This window comes from Anguilla rostrata, chromosome 16 (genome assembly GCF_018555375.3).
Source record: "Anguilla rostrata isolate EN2019 chromosome 16, ASM1855537v3, whole genome shotgun sequence".
NCBI lineage: Eukaryota > Metazoa > Chordata > Actinopteri > Anguilliformes > Anguillidae > Anguilla > Anguilla rostrata.
In genome coordinates, this window is record NC_057948.1 from 3,925,347 (window position 1) to 3,943,524 (window position 18,178).

At 43.1% G+C, this 18,178-nt stretch overlaps 1 protein-coding gene across 1 annotated transcript in view; it reads right to left on the reverse strand.

Annotated features, from left to right (window-relative positions):
- The window catches only part of ano1a (anoctamin 1, calcium activated chloride channel a), a 75,820-nt gene that overhangs the window by 50,755 nt on the left and 6,887 nt on the right, over nt 1-18,178 (reverse strand). Inside the window, 6 exon segments of the mRNA XM_064313526.1 lie at nt 446-487; nt 958-1,014; nt 2,075-2,171; nt 5,836-5,987; nt 8,552-8,650; nt 16,654-16,989. Of these exon segments, the coding sequence (XP_064169596.1) occupies nt 446-487; nt 958-1,014; nt 2,075-2,171; nt 5,836-5,987; nt 8,552-8,650; nt 16,654-16,989 (783 nt within the window).

Consider the following 18,178-nt stretch of genomic DNA (forward strand, 5'->3'; position numbering starts at 1 on the left):
AAAATGTTGGCTGGGACGTGTTTGGCCCTTTGTTGCAGGGGGCCTGGGCAGGTCTGCCGTTCGGCAGACGGCTCTCTGTTTGCCCGGACACTCTTCTGAGGATTCCCAGATGGCCCGGACTGTTCCGGAGCTTCAGAGAGATTTCCCTTTCAGCAGTAAACACAGATCTACGCTTGCTCACTGGGGTCTTCTCCAGCGGGGAGACTGGCCCTGCTTTCCACAGCTTTCAGAGCCAAAACTATCCGGTAATGAGGTTTAAAAGTGTGTGAATGAAGGGTCAAACTGTGTGATAACACTGAACTGGACAGAGACAGTAAAACTGTGTTATAACACTGAACTGGACGGAGACAGTGAAACTGTAATAACACTGACCTAGATAGAGACAGTGAAACTGTGTAATAACATGATTGACACAAGATAAGCAAAAGGTTAGCGTGTCTTTTACCTTCCTGTCGTTGAGCTCTGTGTTTTCACCATCGACATCCCCCTGAAATAATGACACTGGGATTTGCTCACAACACAACCTTAGGCTGGCTTTCACATGGTAGCCTGCAGTCCTTCCACACATTCCTCCCATCAGCCTTTGCACTCACTCTAAAACACATCACCACAGGCAGCACTCTTCCCTGTTTCTTCTTCACAAACACATTTTGGTAAATTAATTCTGGCGATTATTCAATGTGCAAAGCAGGAAAAAAACACTTGGAATCATTTGTCAAAGTTAGGTTAAAAAATGTTTGTCATCACATGGTTTATCCTCACTGGCACTTGTATAATTCTATATATATATATATATATATATATATATATATATATATATATATACACACATATATAAACATGTAGTAGAGTGTAAAATTTAGACTACCCTTTTGTTAATATGAATTCTGGTAAAATCAAATCAGCCATATGTACTGTAAGTTTTACTCTCAAAAGCAATTGTGTGACAATACTCACATCGTGTAAGGGGTAAGCAGCCGTATATACTCCATGACCAAGCAGGCTGGTAATTCCTGGAAAAAGAACCAGTGGTGTGCGCAACTACAAATCTTAAACAGTCACTTTGATTTTGACTGTTCATTTGGGACATATAGCGACTTTGAATTTAAATCACTAGTTACATTCTGTCAGTCAACATTAGATTGTTTGCTGTTGAATATTCGTGAGGTTGGGATTTGGTCAGCAGCATAAGTATTTGGCTTTTATGCATTTTGTGCTTTACACTCATAACTGCCATGACTTACAGCAAAATTATTTTATATACACTTATATAATACCCCACACACACAACACACAAAAATGATCGTCAAAGATTAACAAAGCTTTGTGTGTGTGTCAATAAACAGGGAAAATTAACTATTAGAGAGCATACACTATGAATCTGGTTTTAATAATCTGTGAGGATTCTGCCCTTTCTTTTCGTTCGTTCCTTTTTTGGGCCGCCATTTCTCACCTTTGTATTTTGGTTCGTTTTGTCTCATTGCTTTCCCCTCCGGTGTTAATCCTCTCACCTGTGTCTCCCTCTCCCTCTCCTTTCTGTGTTTGACTATGCACTGAGTTCACCTGCCTCTGGTTATTTAAGTTATTTAAATTCTTTGTTTGCCTGACTCTGGCGCTGGATCCTCCTGTATTCTGCCCTGACTGGTTTCTGCCCTTGTGTGTTCCTTGAGCTCTGCGTGTTTTCGGATTTTGAGTAGTTCTGGTGTTTTCTGTTATATCAACAGAGTTTTTTGTGTTTTTGAGAATTGCCCTTCATGGCCTCTTGTTGGTTCCCTGTGTTTTTTTGGAAAGTAAAGTCTTTGTTTGTGACATAACAATTAGAATCCATACACTATGGACCTGGTCTTCATGACATGTATGCTATGGTTCTGACCTTAACAACTTACACATGCACGATGGATACGGGCTTAATAACAACGGCAACCCATGTGCTATGGACCTGGCCTTAATGACAACTATAATCCAAATGCTATGTATCTATGGTGTATTTAATTTGGGTGGAGTCCACCGCCTTCTGCAAACTACATTACTGAAGCAAGGTTTGCCTTTTTATGCCATTCTGCATTTGTGATGAATAAGAATGTTAAGGTTTTGATGGTTTCATGCTTATACTCACAATTGAGCTTCTTGTTTTACTGTCAAAGAAGGAGTCTTTGTCCGACAGGTCAAACCTGTGGAAGCCACAGGAGAGAAAAGCGGGTCTGAGGCACTTGGCATGTGTGACACATGCAACATCGTTTCACTGCTCCATGTTTAGTATTCATTACTTCACAAAACTACACTGGATGGTCTTGGAACAAATATGTAAGGATTTATTAATAAGCACTAAGGAACTGGGGTGAGTAGCAGGGCTTAGCATGATGGTCTGACAGAGGAGACGACTCTCCACAGCCCAGCCCTTCCCTTCCCTCCTGCTCCTGCTCACAAATAAAGTCCCCATGTGGGTTTATAAGTATAAGTATTGCTTATAAACCCTACATGACTGTGTGGTGGGGGTGTTCATGTTTACCCCCTTCACCAAGAAGAGGTTAATGACCTGATTAATAATAATAATAATAATAATTATTATTATTATTGTTGTTGTTGTTGTTATTATTGCTGCAAGCTGCAACTGTGGAGTCCAAATACACCAATAAACACCATATTGTCTTGCTCAGTCCCATGTGCCGTACAACTTTAAATGTTTTTTTTTATTCATTCAAAGTTCATCTATACAAAAATGTGGGCAAATGTTATGGCTGTTTAAATATAGAAAACTCAATTCCTTGCTACAGCCCCACCAACTGGTCAATTTACATCTAATATACTGCTGCACTAATCCTTCTAAAAAAAATACACTATATAGCCAAAAGTATCTGAACACCATTTGGTCTGGGGCTGTTTTTCATGGTTTGGGCTAGGCCTCTTATTTTCAGTGAAGGCAAGTCTTAATGCAATGACATTCATGACATACTCTGTGCTTTCAACTTTGTGGCACCAGCTTGGGGAAGGCCCTCTCCTGTCTCAGCATGACAATTCCCACAGGCACAGAGCAAGGTCCATATATAAATGGTTTCGTCAAGATCAATGTGGAAGAAGTTGACTGACCTGCACAGGGCCCTGATCCCATCCAATCCCATCCAACACCTTGGGAATCAATTGGAAAGCCAACTGTGACCCAGGCCTAACTGGCCAATCAGTGCCTGAGCTCACCAATGCTGAATGATAGCCAATCCCTGCAGCAATGCTCCCACATCTAGTATAAAGCCTTCCCAGAACAGTGGAGGTCGTTATAGCAGCAAATGGTGGACCAACTCCATATTAATGCTCGTAATTTTGAATGAGATTTTGGATGTCAGGTGTCCATATACTTTTGACCATGCGCTGTACCAATACAGAATAAAAAACACTTACAATCATCCAGAACAATATGATTCAAGCAGTTTTCCAGCTTGAACGCAATATTAGCTCAAAAATCAACATTTTTTTAAATGTAGTCCTACCAATGGATACAAGTCTCAAGCCAATAAACCAAGTCTAGTTCATAGAGTCCCCGGCTGGGTATTTATTCACTGCGTGTACTGTGTCCCTGTCCGATTGGATTTTGTGTTTTTTTTCCATTTTGGTACGTTCACAATTGCAAACGTGACTCCTGGGTGGAGTTTTCACTCGATTTCAACCAGGCCTTCCCAGCAGAACTCTGCCGACCCGCCTGTATTTAAGTGAAATCATTATAAAAGTGGTCTGTACGTAGATCTTAAAGGCAATTTTGAATGTTCATGCTAATGTTTATTTATTTTTTACATGACTGTGTTAATGTTTATGTTCAAATACAATGAACCTACATATGCTAGTTATGTTTTTGCATGCATTTGATGTTTTGTGGACATAATTAACAACTAACACAGCCTGAGAATTGGTCAAATTCTGGCATGTAACTCACCATTTAAAATTGTTATATATGTTTGATTATATTCAAATGTATGTGTTTTTTAGAAGGAATATTCAAATGTCATTTTTGGCCAATGCTGACAGCCCTAGGACACATTTCACAGAGACTCCATGATGGTGGACTCCGACTATATATATATATATATATATATGTTACAACTGTGATCGATGGTCATGCCATCAACTTAAAGGACCAGTTTGATGAATTTTTTAATATTTCTTCGTATTTATTACACTAGGCTGGCCAGTGGATAATGGGCTTCCCCTCTATAGCCAGGTTAATCTCGAGTTTCCTTCCCATTGGGGAAGATTTTACCTCAAATTCTCTCTTTTTGAGGTTTCATGCCTGTTTTTTTGTCCATTTTTAAAAATTATTTCCATTGACTTTGTGACAGTGTTTCTGTGAAAACCACAACACAAATAAATAAAATAAGCAAATTAATAAATAATTAATTAAATAATTCATTATTGGGGCCTTCTGTGTGGAGTTTGCATGTTCTCCCTGTGTCCGCGTGGGTTTCCTATTTATTTATCTATAGTTATTTATTGTACTCCGGTTTCCTCCCACAGTCCAAAGACATGCAGGTAGGCTAATTGAAGATTCTAAATTGCCCATAGGTATGAGTGTGAGAGTGAATGGTGTGTGTGCCCTGTGATAGATTGCCGGCCTGTCCAAGGTATATTCCTGCCTCTCACCCAATGCACGCTGGGATAGGCTCCAGCACCCCCCGCGACCCCGTCCAGGAATGAGTGAATATAGGTATCGGATGTGTGCAAAAGGCTCAGAGTATGGACAGTGAAGACCTAACCTGTTGCTAGGCAACGCCCTTTTGTTTACAGCTCGCGCTTGCCGCGGTTAAATTTTGTGCAAAGTTAATCAGTTTAACGGTCATTTCTAGCTTAATTTCTTTGTGTGCGCATAAACGGCAGTAGTACATCTTTCTCTATCGTCAAGGATATTTAGATTTAGATTTTTACTAATCCATTGTCTGAAGTAATTTTATAGCAGAATGTTTAATTTTAGGTAGCATGTATTCTTTATATTTACCACATTGGCGATTTATGCTAGTACATTAGAGTGTTTCCTGCGACAGTGCATCTACATATGGTAGAATATTCCTTGTTTTAGTAAGCTGCGTGATTAGCACCGTTTATTTCCTGTAATGTTCAGCTGATAATAAGTATAGAAGTAGGCTAACTGTATTTCTTTTTCCTTATTTAGAACCACACACACATACACACATGCACACCCACCTGGTTTAAACCTAAGAGGAGAACAGAGATTGCCTGTGCCTGTGTATTTGCATTCCATTTATAATAAACCCCCAAAAGAATTTCCTGCCTCCGTGTCCTGACCAGACACCCCATATTGTTGACAAACTCCTAACCACCAAGAACTTCATTACAGGATGGATGGAATAAATAAAGTTGGTTTGAATAGTTTCACCTCCCAAATTTTAAATGAGGAATACATTTTTAATCTTGGAAATTTTAAAGACTGCTATTGCACCACCATACGGCTAGTCGTCACAAAATGTGGTCCGTTTTGTTTGGTGGGTTCTGTCCGAAGCTGAATCAGCCAGGTGGACAAGTAAAAAGCAAATGACCAAACAAAATCCAAAATGGCTGCCAATTCAAGATAGCAGCAACCAAAATATAGATTCCAACCAAGGTGTTTAGACACTGTAGAAAGTTTCAGATGTCTAGATGAAAAGAGTGAAAAGACTGATTTTAACATAATTTTCCCATTAAAAAAATATAGATGACCTTGATAGTTTTTGTCTCAAAAACCAGAAACTAGAAACTGGAAAACCTTAGATTCTGGATATCCTCTCACAAGATACAACAGGGGAACCAACACTGAGGTGCTGCTCTTGTCTAAAGATAGTGAAGGGAATTGCTTACAGGTGCTTTTTTTCTCTAGAGAAGGTGTAGCAAAGATGCTTCAAGTTGCTTGTCCTTGTCTCTTCTACATTGGGCTGCAGTGGTTCTGTCACTTTTTTAAAGAATGTGTTGATCTTCTCCAACAGGTTTCTTCCCTGATTGACCTCATACACCTGAGAACAAATCCAAAGAGCTTCGTCAAACAGGTGGAGAGTGAGAAAGGTAAAATACAGTCATACAGGTGGACAGTGAGGCAGGAAAAATACAGTCGAACAGATGGTGTGTGAGACTGGTAAAATACAGTCAAACAGGTGGAGAGTGAGACAGGTAAAACACGGTCAAACAGGTGGAGAGTGAGATGGGTAAAACATGCAAACAGGTGGTGAGTGAGACAGGTAAAATACAGTCAAACAGATGGTGTGTGAGACAGGTAAAATACAGTCAAACAGGTGGAGAGTGAGACAGGTAAAACACAGTCAAACAGGTGGAGAGTGAGACAGGTAAACTACAGTCAAACAGGTGGTGTGTGAGACAGGTAAAATACGGTCAAACAGGTGGAAAGTGAGACAGGTAAAATACAGTCAAACAGGTGGTGTGTGAGACAGGTAAAATACAGTCAAACAGGTGGAGAGTGAGACAGGTAAAACACGCTCAAACAGATGGAGAGTGAGACAGGTAAAACACGCTCAAACAGATGGAGAGTGAGACAGGTAAAACACGCTCAAACAGATGGAGAGTGAGACAGGTAAAAATCAGTCAAACAGGTGGTGTGTGGGTCAGGGAAAATACAGTCAAACAGGTGGAGAGTGAGACAGGTAAAACACAGTCAAACAGGTAGACAGTGAGACAGGTAAAATACAGTCAAACAGATGGTGTGTGAGACAGGTAAAATACAGTCAAACAGGTGGAGAGTGAGACAGGTAAAACACAGTCAAACAGGTGGTGTGTGGGTCAGGGAAAATACAGTCAAACAGGTGGAGAGTGAGACAGGTAAAACACAGTCAAACAGGTGGAGAGTGAGACAGGTAAAATACAGTCAAACAGGTGGTGTGTGAGACAGGTAAAACACGGTCAAACAGGTGGTGTGTGAGAGAGGTAAAATACAGTCAAACAGGTGGAGAGTGAGACAGGTAAACTACAGTCAAACAGGTGGTGTGTGAGACAGGTAAAACACAGTCAAACAGGAGGTGTGTGAGACAGGTAAAATACAGTCAAACAGGTGGAGAGTAAGACAGGTAAAACATGGTCAAAGAGGTGGAGAGTGAGACAGGTAAAACACACGCAAACAGGTGGAGAGTAAGACAGGTAAAACACGCTCAAACAGGTGGTGAGTGAGACAGGTAAAATACAGTCAAACAGGTGGTGTGTGAGACAGGTAAAATACAGTCAAACAGGTGGAGAGTGAGACAGGTAAAAATCAGTCAAACAGGTGGTGTGTGGGTCAGGGAAAATACAGTCAAACAGGTAGACAGTGAGACAGGTAAAATACAGTCAAACAGATGGTGTGTGGTCAGAAAATAAGTCAACAGGGAGAGGAACAGTAAACACGTCAAACAGGTGGAGAGTGAGACAGGTAAACTACAGTCAAACAGGCGGTGTGTGAGACAGTAAAACACGTCAAACAGGTGGAAGTGAGACAGGTAAAACAGTCAAACAGTGTGTGTGAGACAGGTAAATACAGTCAAACAGGGGAGAGTGAGACAGGTAAAAAACGCTCAACAGATGGAGAGTGAGACAGGTAAAACACGTCAAACAGTGGGAGTGAGACAGGTAAAATACGCTCAAACAGGTGGAGAGTGAGACAGGTAAAAATCAGTCAAACAGTGGATGTGTGGTCAGGAAATACAGTCAAACAGTGGAGAGTGAGACAGGTAAAAACACGTCAAACAGTGGAGAGTGAAACAGGTAAACTACAGTCAAACAGGTGGTGTGTGAGACAGGTAAACACGGTCAAACAGGTGGTGTGTGAGAGGTAAAAAACAGTCAAACAGGTGGAGAGTGAAACAGGTAAACTACAGTCAAACAGGTGGAGTGTGAGACAGGTAAAATACAGTCAAACAGGTGGTGTGTGAGACAGGTAAAATACAGTCAAACAGGTGGAGAGTGAGACAGGTAAAACACAGTCAAACAGGTGGAGAGTGAGACAGGTAAAACACGGTCAAACAGATGGGGAGTGAGACAGGTAAAACATGCTCAAACAGATGGAGAGTGAGACAGGTAAAAATCAGTCAAACAGGTGGTGTGTGGGTCAGGGAAAATACAGTCAAACTGGTAGACAGTGAGACAGGTAAAATACAGTCAAACAGATGGTGTGTGAGACAGGTAAAATACAGTCAAACAGGTGGAGAGTAAGACAGGTAAAACACAGTCAAACAGGTGGAGAGTGAGACAGGTAAAACACACGCAAACAGGTGGTGAGTGAGACAGGTAAAATACAGTCAAACAGGTGGAGAGTGAGACAGGTAAAACACAGTCAAACAGGTGGTGTGTGGGTCAGGGAAAATACAGTCAAACAGGTGGAGAGTGAGACAGGTAAAATACAGTCAAACAGGTGGTGTGTGAGAGAGGTAAAATACAGTCAAACAAGTGGAGAGTGAGACAGGTAAAACACGCTCAAACAGATGGAGGGTAAGACAGGTAAAACATGGTCAAACAGGTGACACGGTCAAAGAGGTGACACGGTAAAACAGACGTGCTTCAGAGCAGGTAGAACAGTGAATCAGTTGCAGAACCCTACTTTTTTTGTCGGCATCTTGAGCTTCATGAACTCCGCTTCTCGACAAAGTACGTGCCAGGGGGCATGTATCTTCAGAAACCCAACTCCAGGAGTTTTGGCCTGCAACATAAATAATAATAATAAAAAATAAATAATAAAAATAATGGTAATAATAATTGTAGTGTGACTTCAATTTGGAGGCTAGCATGGGATTTTGAATTTTTTTTTAATCTGAATTTTCCAGCTGTAGATCAAGACAAATTGCCTTAATCTGGATTGCAGGGTGCCCTTATACTCATTAGTATAGTCCTGATTACAGTGGGCCTTCATACTCATTAGTATAGTCCTGATTACAGTGTGCCCTCATACTCATTAGTATAGTCCTGATTACAGTGTGCCCTCATACTCATTAGTATAGTCCTGATTGCACTGTGCCTTCATACTCATTAGTATAGTCCCTAATGTAGTGTGCCCTCATACTCGTTAGTATAGTCCTAATTACAGTGTGCCCTCATACTCATTAGTATAGTCCTGATTGCACTGTGCCCTCATACTCGTTAGTATAGTCCTGATTACAGTGTGCCCTCATACTCATTAGTATAGTCCTAATTACAGTGTGCCCTCATACTCATTAGTATAGTCCTGATTGCACTGTGCCTTCATACTCATTAGTATAGTCCCTAATGTAGTGTGCCCTCATACTTGTTAGTATAGTCCTAATTACAGTGTGCCCTCATACTCATTAGTATAGTCCTGATTGCACTGTGCCCTCATACTCGTTAGTATAGTCCCTAACGCAGCATGCTTTAAACTCCACCTATAGGATACTAAAGTAGCTGCTGACCAGGCTTTACAAGAAATTAAGGCTTATAAAAAAAACTAATTAAAAAATAAGTTCATGACAAACAAGTTCACAACTATGTTTGTCTATTTCATCCCAGTCTTTTGCCATGCATCTACAACTAGCTAGTACTTTCACACCTTCACATATGAACACATTTTAAGCTTTTCACATAAATATATGTTTAGCATTGAAAACAAATAATAAATACAAATATATAGAATAGTTGTCTGTACCTTTACAAATTGCTGTGCTTGGTTAAATTCAGGACTGTTCTTCCATTAAATTGGTATTTTAAAAGCTCTACTACTTGTTGTTCAAATGATTTAATTTAGATTTCACTCCATTATTTGCATTGAATTACATCAAAATACTTGCATTTCAATTTTTAAAGACACTGTCATGTAAGACACTGAAATGATGAAAGTACTCCATCCACCCAATACCTATATCCGCTCATTCCTGGTAAGGGTTGCGGGGGGTGCTGGAGCCTATCCCAGCGTGCATTGGGCGACAGGCAGGAATACACCCTGGACAGGCTGCCAATCTAGCACAGGGCACACCCCATTCACTCATCAATCACTCACACATTCGCATCTATGGGCAATTTAGAGTCTCCAATTAATGTCGGATATCTTTGGACTGTGAGGAAACAGTGCTACCCACTACACTACCGCGCCACCCATGATGAAAGTACTAATAGGCCTCATTCAACTGACCATTTCTCAATAGCTTTTAGGCTCTTTCGTTATTATGTTGATTGACCAACAATGATTTCCACGTTTCGTGTTGAAAATAATTACCAAAATCAACATGTCACCATTGCAATGCTTTGTAAAGCCTAAGTGAGTGTGGTCATGACGAATAAACAAGCATACAAGTCAAGTGTCCCAGTGTATTAACTGGGAGAGACAAATCAGCCTGTTCTACCTTTCTGGTGAGATATAAACTGGGATAGACTAATCAGCCTGCTCTACCTTTCTGGTGAGATATAAGCTGGGATAGACTAATCTGCCTGTTCTACCTTTCTGGTGAGATATAAACTAGGATAGACTAATCTGCCTGTTCTACCTTTCTGGTGAGATATAAGCTGGGATAGACTAATCTGCCTGTTCTACCTTTCTGGTGAGATATACACTGGGATAGACTAATCAGCCTGTTCTACCTTTCTGGTGAGATATAAACTGGGATAGACTTACCAACCTGCTCTACCTTTCTGGTGAGATATAAACTGGGATAGACTGATCTGCCTGTCCTACCTTTCTGGTGAGATATGATTTTTGCTGTTATTGGCTGGATACAGAATGATCTGCGCTGTTATTGGCTGGATACAGAATGATCTGCGCTGTTAGTGGCTGGATACAGAATGATCTGTGCTGTTATTGGCTGGATACAGAATGATCTGTGCTGTTGCTTGGCTGGAAGTTATCTGTCATAACTTGTAAAGGGTAAGTTTGGCTTTCCCAACAGCCCTTCAGCGAAGTCATATACAGCGATCGCTAAGGCTAAAGGTCACAAGATGCAGCAATCTGGGTAACGGCCAGCAGGTTGTCATGGAGAAGCTCAGAAACCTTTTACAGTTCCTATATCCACGACAGAGATGATTATGGGATGCAGTGATGATAGGCATCGATCATAAGTGTGCTCCTGAGGTAGTGGTTTTCTTTTTTCTTTTTTCTTAACAGCTGAGCCATCCATCAGGCCAGGTAACTTGACCAGCTACATTGCAGAAGCACATCAACAACAAAACGAAGTAGAGCGAACAGGTGGGTAGCCTGGAAAACAATTTAACAGGCTCAGTCTTTGGAAAAAAATAAAACCAATGAAGTTGCAATTTTTGACTTTTTGACAGTTTTGTGTAAACACACAATGCCATCAACACAAACCCTTGTTTTTCAGCAACTTAACATAACAACAACAACAAAAAAAATAAAAAATCAAGGCAGATGGTTAACAACCAACACAAGCTCGGGACAGCATTTTGGGAATTTAGCCAGAGAATGTGATACATAAGCTGATCAGTGATCAAAGGTAAGGCCACCAACAAGACTGTGCAATCAGAAAGGGGAGAAACTCACATTGCTATGATGTATCAGTTTGCATGATTGGCTGGCTTTCTGGACCAGTCAGTCGTCATTTATTGCTCAAGTTTTCTGAGGCTAAAATTTATGAAACAAAATATCTCTTTAGGGACATGACCGGCCTACCGTGCGTGTGTGTGCGTGCTTGTGTGCATATGTGTTTGTGCGTGTGTGTGTTTGCATGCGTATATGTTTGTGTGTATGTGTGTGTGTGTATGTGTGCAAGCGTTTGTGTTTGCGCGCGTGTGTGTGCGTGCGCGTCTGTGTGTGCATGCATGTGTCTGTGTGTGTTAGTGTGTGTGCGTATATGTGTGTGTGTGCGTATGATGAAACTAAAAGAGCAGCAAACAACAAGTATTCTTTTCTCACAACATTTATGCCACTACCTATAACAGCGTCTGCAACATGATTGCAATGCAATCGTTATGTAATGTTGTAATCTGAGGAAAAACATGTTTTCAGTGTACACAAATGACTAGTTACTCACACATACAAAGCATTGTCTATACTTCATTAATTCAACCTTGCTAAATCTAGGCCTACCATTAGAAGTATGGATATCAAAATTTGGCCAAATTACAAGAAACAACATTAGCTATCTTAGCTCACTCAACATCAAACAAGCTGTATTCCAAAGCAATAGCTCCAAATGTTTCCTAAATTATTTCAAGAAACTTAGCCCTGTGTTTTTACATCTTACCATCTGGAAAGAATATGGCAATTCAAAGAGCTTTGGCCATGTTTCTACAGGCAAATGAGAATAGTTTATGTGGCTATGTTTCTACAGGCTAATGAGAATTGTTTCTGTGGCTATGTTTCCACAGGCTAATGAGAATTGTTTCTGTGGCTATGTTTCTACAGTCTAATGAGAATTGTTTCTGTGGCTATGTTTCTACAGGCTAATGAGAATTGTTTCTGTGGCTATGTTTCTACAGTCTAATGAGAATTGTTTCTGTGGCTATGTTTCTACAGGCTAATGAGAATTGTTTCTGTGGCTATGTTTCTACAGGCTAATGAGGATTGTTTCTGTGGCTATGTTTCTACAGGCTAATGAGGATTGTTTCTGTGGCTATGTTTCTACAGGCTAATGAGGATTGTTTCTGTGGCTATGTTTCTACAGGCTAATGAGGATTGTTTCTGTGGCTATGTTTCTACAGGCTAATGAGAATTGTTTATGTGGCTATGTTTCTACAGGTTAATGAAAACCTAGTTGTGACCATGTTTGGCTGACACATTAACATGGGTGTGCCAGGCAGCTATGTGTCATTTTCCCTTCCTATCCCCATGATTGTCCCACAGTAGAATGCAGATGTGAACTGGGTCATCCATCCAAAGCAGCGTTAGCCTTTTATGACCCACAGGGAACCTGTTTCACTCATTCACTTCCCCACAGACTTAGCCTGTCCAAGCTGGACAACTGCAACTCTCTCCTGGCTGGACTACCGGCATCTGCCATCAGACCCCTGCAACTCATTCAGAATGCTGCAGCTCGTCTGGTCTTCAACCTCCCCAGACACTCCCATGTCACTCCCCTGCTCACTACCCTCCACTGGTTGCCTGTTGTGGCTCGCATCAAATTTAAAAGATTGGTCCTAGCATACAAGGCAGTCAAGGGATCAGCCCCAGCATACCTCCACAAGATCTTCCAACCCTACATGCCAGCCAGACCCCTCAGTTCTGCTACCTCAGGACGCCTGGCACCTCCCCCTCTTCGCACCTGCGCTTCCCAATCCCGATCACGTCTCCTGTCTGTTCTGGGCGCACGATGGTGGAATGACCTCCCTGTGGAGGTCAGAACAGCTGAGACCCTGACCCACATTCACCACCCCACAGATGGAGTCTGTTTCACTCATTCATCTCCCCACAGAGGGAACCTGTTTCACTCATTCACCTCCCCAGAGGGAACCTGTTTCACTCATTCACCTTCCCACAGATGGTGCCTGTTTCAGTCATTCACCTCCTCACAGGCCGAGCCTGTTTCACTCATTAACCTCCCCACAGAGGGAACCTGTTTCACTCATTCATCTCGCCAGAGAGGGAACCAGTTTCACTCATTCACCTCCCCACAGAGGAAACCTGTTTCACTCATTCACCTCCCCACAGATGGTGTCTGTTTCACTCATTTACCTCCCCACAGACCGAGCCTGTTTCATTCATTCACCTCCCCACAGATGGTGCCTATTTCACTCATTCACCTCCGCACAGACCGAGCTTGTTTCACTTATTCACCTTCCCACAGAGGGAACGTGTTTCACTCATTCACCTCCCCACAGAGGGAACCTGTTTAACTCATTCACCTACCCACAGAGGGAACCTGTTTCACTCATTCACCTCCCCGCAGATGTAGCCTGTTTCAGTTATTCACCTCCCCTGAGATGGAGCCTGTTTCACTCATTCACCTCCCCAGAGATGGAGCCTGTTTCACTCATTAACATCCCCACAGAGGGAACCTGTTTCACTCATTCACCTGCCCACATAGGGAACCTGTTTCACTCATTCACCTCCCCACAGAGGGAACCTGTTTCACTCATTCACCTGCCCAGAGATGGAGCCTGTTTCACTCATTCACCTCCCTACAGACCAAGCCTGATTCACTCATTCACCTCCCCAGAGATGGAGCCTGTTTCACTCATTAACCTCCCCACAGAGGGAACCTGTTTCACTCATTCACCTCCCCACAGAGGGAACCTGTTTCACTCATTAACCTCCCCACAGAGGGAACCTGTTTCACTCATTCACCTGCCCAAAGATGGAGCCTGTTTCACTCATTAACCTCCCAACATAGGGAACCCGTTTCACTCATTCACCTGCCCAAAGATGGAGCCTGTTTCACTCATTCACCTGCCCACATAGGGAACCTGTTTCACTCATTCACCTCCCCGCAGATGTAGCCTGTTTCACTCATTCATCTCCCCACAGAGGGAACCTGTTTCTCTCATTGACCTCCCCACAGACCAAGCCTGTTTCACTCATTCACCTCCCCACAGACCGAGCCTGTTTCACTCATTCACCTCCCCACAGATGGAACCTGTTTCACTCATTCATCTCCTCACAGAGGAAACATATGTCACTCATTCACCTCCCAACAGAGGGAACCTGTTTCACTCATTCACCTGCCCAGAGATGGAGCCTGTTTCACTCATTAACCTCCCCACAGAGGGAACCTGTTTCACTCATTCACCTGCCCACAGAGGGAACCTGTTTCACTCATTCACCTCCCCATAGACCGAGCCTGTTTCACTTATTCACATCCCCACAGATGGATCCTGTTTCACTCATTAATCACCCCACAGAGGGAACCTGTTTCATTCATTCACCTCCCTACAGACTGAGCCTGTTTCACTCATTCACCTCCCCACAGAGGGAACTTGTTTCACTCATTCACCTGCCCACAGAGGGAACCTGTTTCACTCATTCACCTGCCCACATAGGGAACCTGTTTCACTCATTCACCTCCCCACAGACCGAGCTTGATTCACTCATTCACCTCCCCACAGACCGAGCCTGTTAAAACAGTGTGATAATTCCAGAAAGGAAATGCAACTTGATCTACATACCTGTGGATGAAGACACCCCATAGACCCATATAATTAGTCCTGGGAATCAAACGAGACCCTTAAAGCTTCATTAGAGTGAGCAAAAGCAAGGTCTGAGGGAATTAGTCTGATTGTTTTTACGTTCTGCAGTTTCATGTGATTTGATACACAGAAGCCATTTCAAGTGGAGTCATGCCAACAGTAAACAAGGTCATTGGAGGTAAAGAGAGAAAATAGTTCAAGGTAAACTAACGCTAACACTAGCATACATAAATGGGAGCAGAGACCCATGAAGTATTTAACATCAGGAAATTTTGACTAGAAGGAATAACATGCTTGCAATAATGGCCTGTTCCATCATTATACATTACAATTCTATACAACTACAATTCTTTATTAATTTACAAGTGAGAACTCTGAAATATCAGAGGCAGTTATGTTTATCAACAAATTTAGTAGCGATAATTTTATTAATAGGTCTGTAATAAATCACAGATCCCGCTTGGGAACAGTCATTCTGCAGGGTCATGCACACAGGCCAGAGAACAGTCATTCAGCAGGGTCATGCATACAGGCCTGGGAACAGTCATTCTGCAGGGTCATGCACATAGGTCCTGCCTCTTCCCCAGCCTGTGGGGTGGGGGGGAGGGGTGGGGGGGGGTGTACAGGGCAGGACTAGAAGGCTCTGCTGGCAGGTGCTGTACTGCAGTTCTCAGCAGTTGGACTGATGGACAGAGGTCAGGTTTCTACTGGCTTGGCTATCCGGTAGCGTGACAGTGTGATTCACAGCACAGCACCGTCACGTGGTGCCAGAGCAGGACATGACTTCTGCCCGCTCTCCTGTCCCACACACATAAGATAGACATGCATACATGCACACACACATAAATTACACATACACATGTACATAGACATGCATACGTGCACATACACATACATCACACACACATGAAAACACGCAAACCAACAGAGGCATGCTCACACACGCATGCATGCACACACACAAAAACATGGAGGCACACATACACAAGCACACACAAACAGGCACACACATACACACACACACACGCACATACACACACAGAAACAAACACGTACATGCACACACGCATGTACATGTACACATACAAACTCTATAAGCTATTCCTTGAACAACTTAAAAAACAAATGATAAGCAAACAATGAAAAAATAATAAAGAGGAGCTGCAGATGGGAGCCATTTGCAGACCACATTTTGCCACACATCTTCAACCTTCTGAAAAGTGCCCCACACACCCTCATCCTTCTCAGAAGTGCCCCACACACATCCTCATCCTTCTCAAAAGTGCCCCACACACATCCTCAACCTTCTCAAAAGTGCCTCACACACATCCTCATCCTTCTCAAAAGTGCCCCACACACATCCTCATCCTTCTGAAAAGTGCCCCACACACATCCTCATCCTTCTCAAAAGTGCCCCAAACACATCCTCATCCTTCTCAAAAGTGCCTCAAAATCATCCTCACCTTTCTCAAAAGTTCCCCACACACATCCTCATCCTTCTCAAAAGTGCCCCAAACACATCCTCATCCTTCTGAAAAGTGCCTCACACACATCCTTGTCTTTCTCCAAAACGCCACACACACTCACATCCTTGTCTTACTTCAAAACACCCTATACACTCACATCCTCGTCCCTCTCTAGCTCCAAGCCCACGTCTCGCAGGTTCCCCTCAAACTCCTCCCGGTGGAGGCGCCTGTCTTCCTCGTGGTAGTCGGGGCTGTGATCCTGGGCGGCGGCCTCAGGATCGAGCTGGGCTGGGTGGGCGTGGCCTCGCCGCAGGCTTTGCCTCAGGCTGCGGGTCAGAGCATTGTCAATGAGGCGGGAGGATCGGCGCGAGTAGTCGGTGTTGGGCTTCTTCACCGAGTACGTCAGCACATAGTCCACACGGCGCTCGCCATCCTGGAAGTACAGACCCTGTCTGCACCTTGTGTTCTCCTCTGGGGCCAGAGCCTTCAGCAGCTGGGACAGAGAGAGAGGGCTGTGTCAGGCTGTGTGTGTGTGTGTGCGTGCATGAGTGTGTGTGTATGAATGTGAGTCTGTGTGTGCATGTGTGTGAGTGCATGTGTGAGTGTGTGTGAATGTGAGCGTGTGAGTGTGTGTGTGTGCGTGTGTTTGTGCACATGTGTGTGTGCATGCATGTGCATATGCATGTGTGTGTGAGAGTGTGCGTGTGTGTGTGTGCATGTGAGTGCATGTGTGTGTGTGTGTGTGCATGTGTGTGAGTGTGCAGAAGTGTGTGCATGAGGTACACGTAATGCAGTCATGAAAGTGGTTAAACACATTCCAGTCAGAGGCAGGGTGGGAGGTCACCTGTAAACAGTGAACCTGACCTGTGACCCTCAAATGGAGTTCAGAAAATATGTACACTTGAGCACTGACCTCTCACCTTCTCTGACCTCACAACCTCTGACCCTCTGATGGGCTGGACAGCAGGGTAGAGAGTACAATGCACGTGCATTTACATTACAGGGTGATTTTGCACAATTCCACCTCCATCACAGTGTCTGTCTGAAAACATTTCATAGGATCACCTCTGAAACATTTGCCAACTCTCCGTATTTGCTTTTCTTCACAGATGACGAACTGAACATTGAGTATTGCTCAAAGTCACAGCTTTGAACGATGTGGAATGCATCATCAATATCCAAATCCTCCCTATTGTGCAACACAGTGCTGCTCTGGTGTCTGGTGCAGTAGGCTATCTGTAGTCACAGTATTGCAGCAACTCCATTATGTATCCCTAACATGACGGAGGAGCCATCGGATGTTAACATCACCATTTTCAGTACATCCAGTCGGTGATCCACAGATAACTTTGCCATTGCATCCACAATATACTGAGCACTGCGTGCTGCCAGCTCAATGATACCAGCAACACTGTTTTGTAAATGACGCCATTTTGCTGTCTGTGATTTCATCGATAATCAGGGTGTGAACATGGGCAAATTTTAACACCTTTGCGCACTTGCCAAATCTGGCAAATCCTTGCCCATGGGGGTACCCTATTTAAAGGTTTATAACTCCAGATGTGAGCATCACAGAGACTTGATAAATGGCTTAAATGAAGCAAGACATGTGTACCATAGGCCTCAGAAGTCTGACGTAACGCAGAGCAAAAACCTTGCCCATGTATGGAATTCCGGTTCAA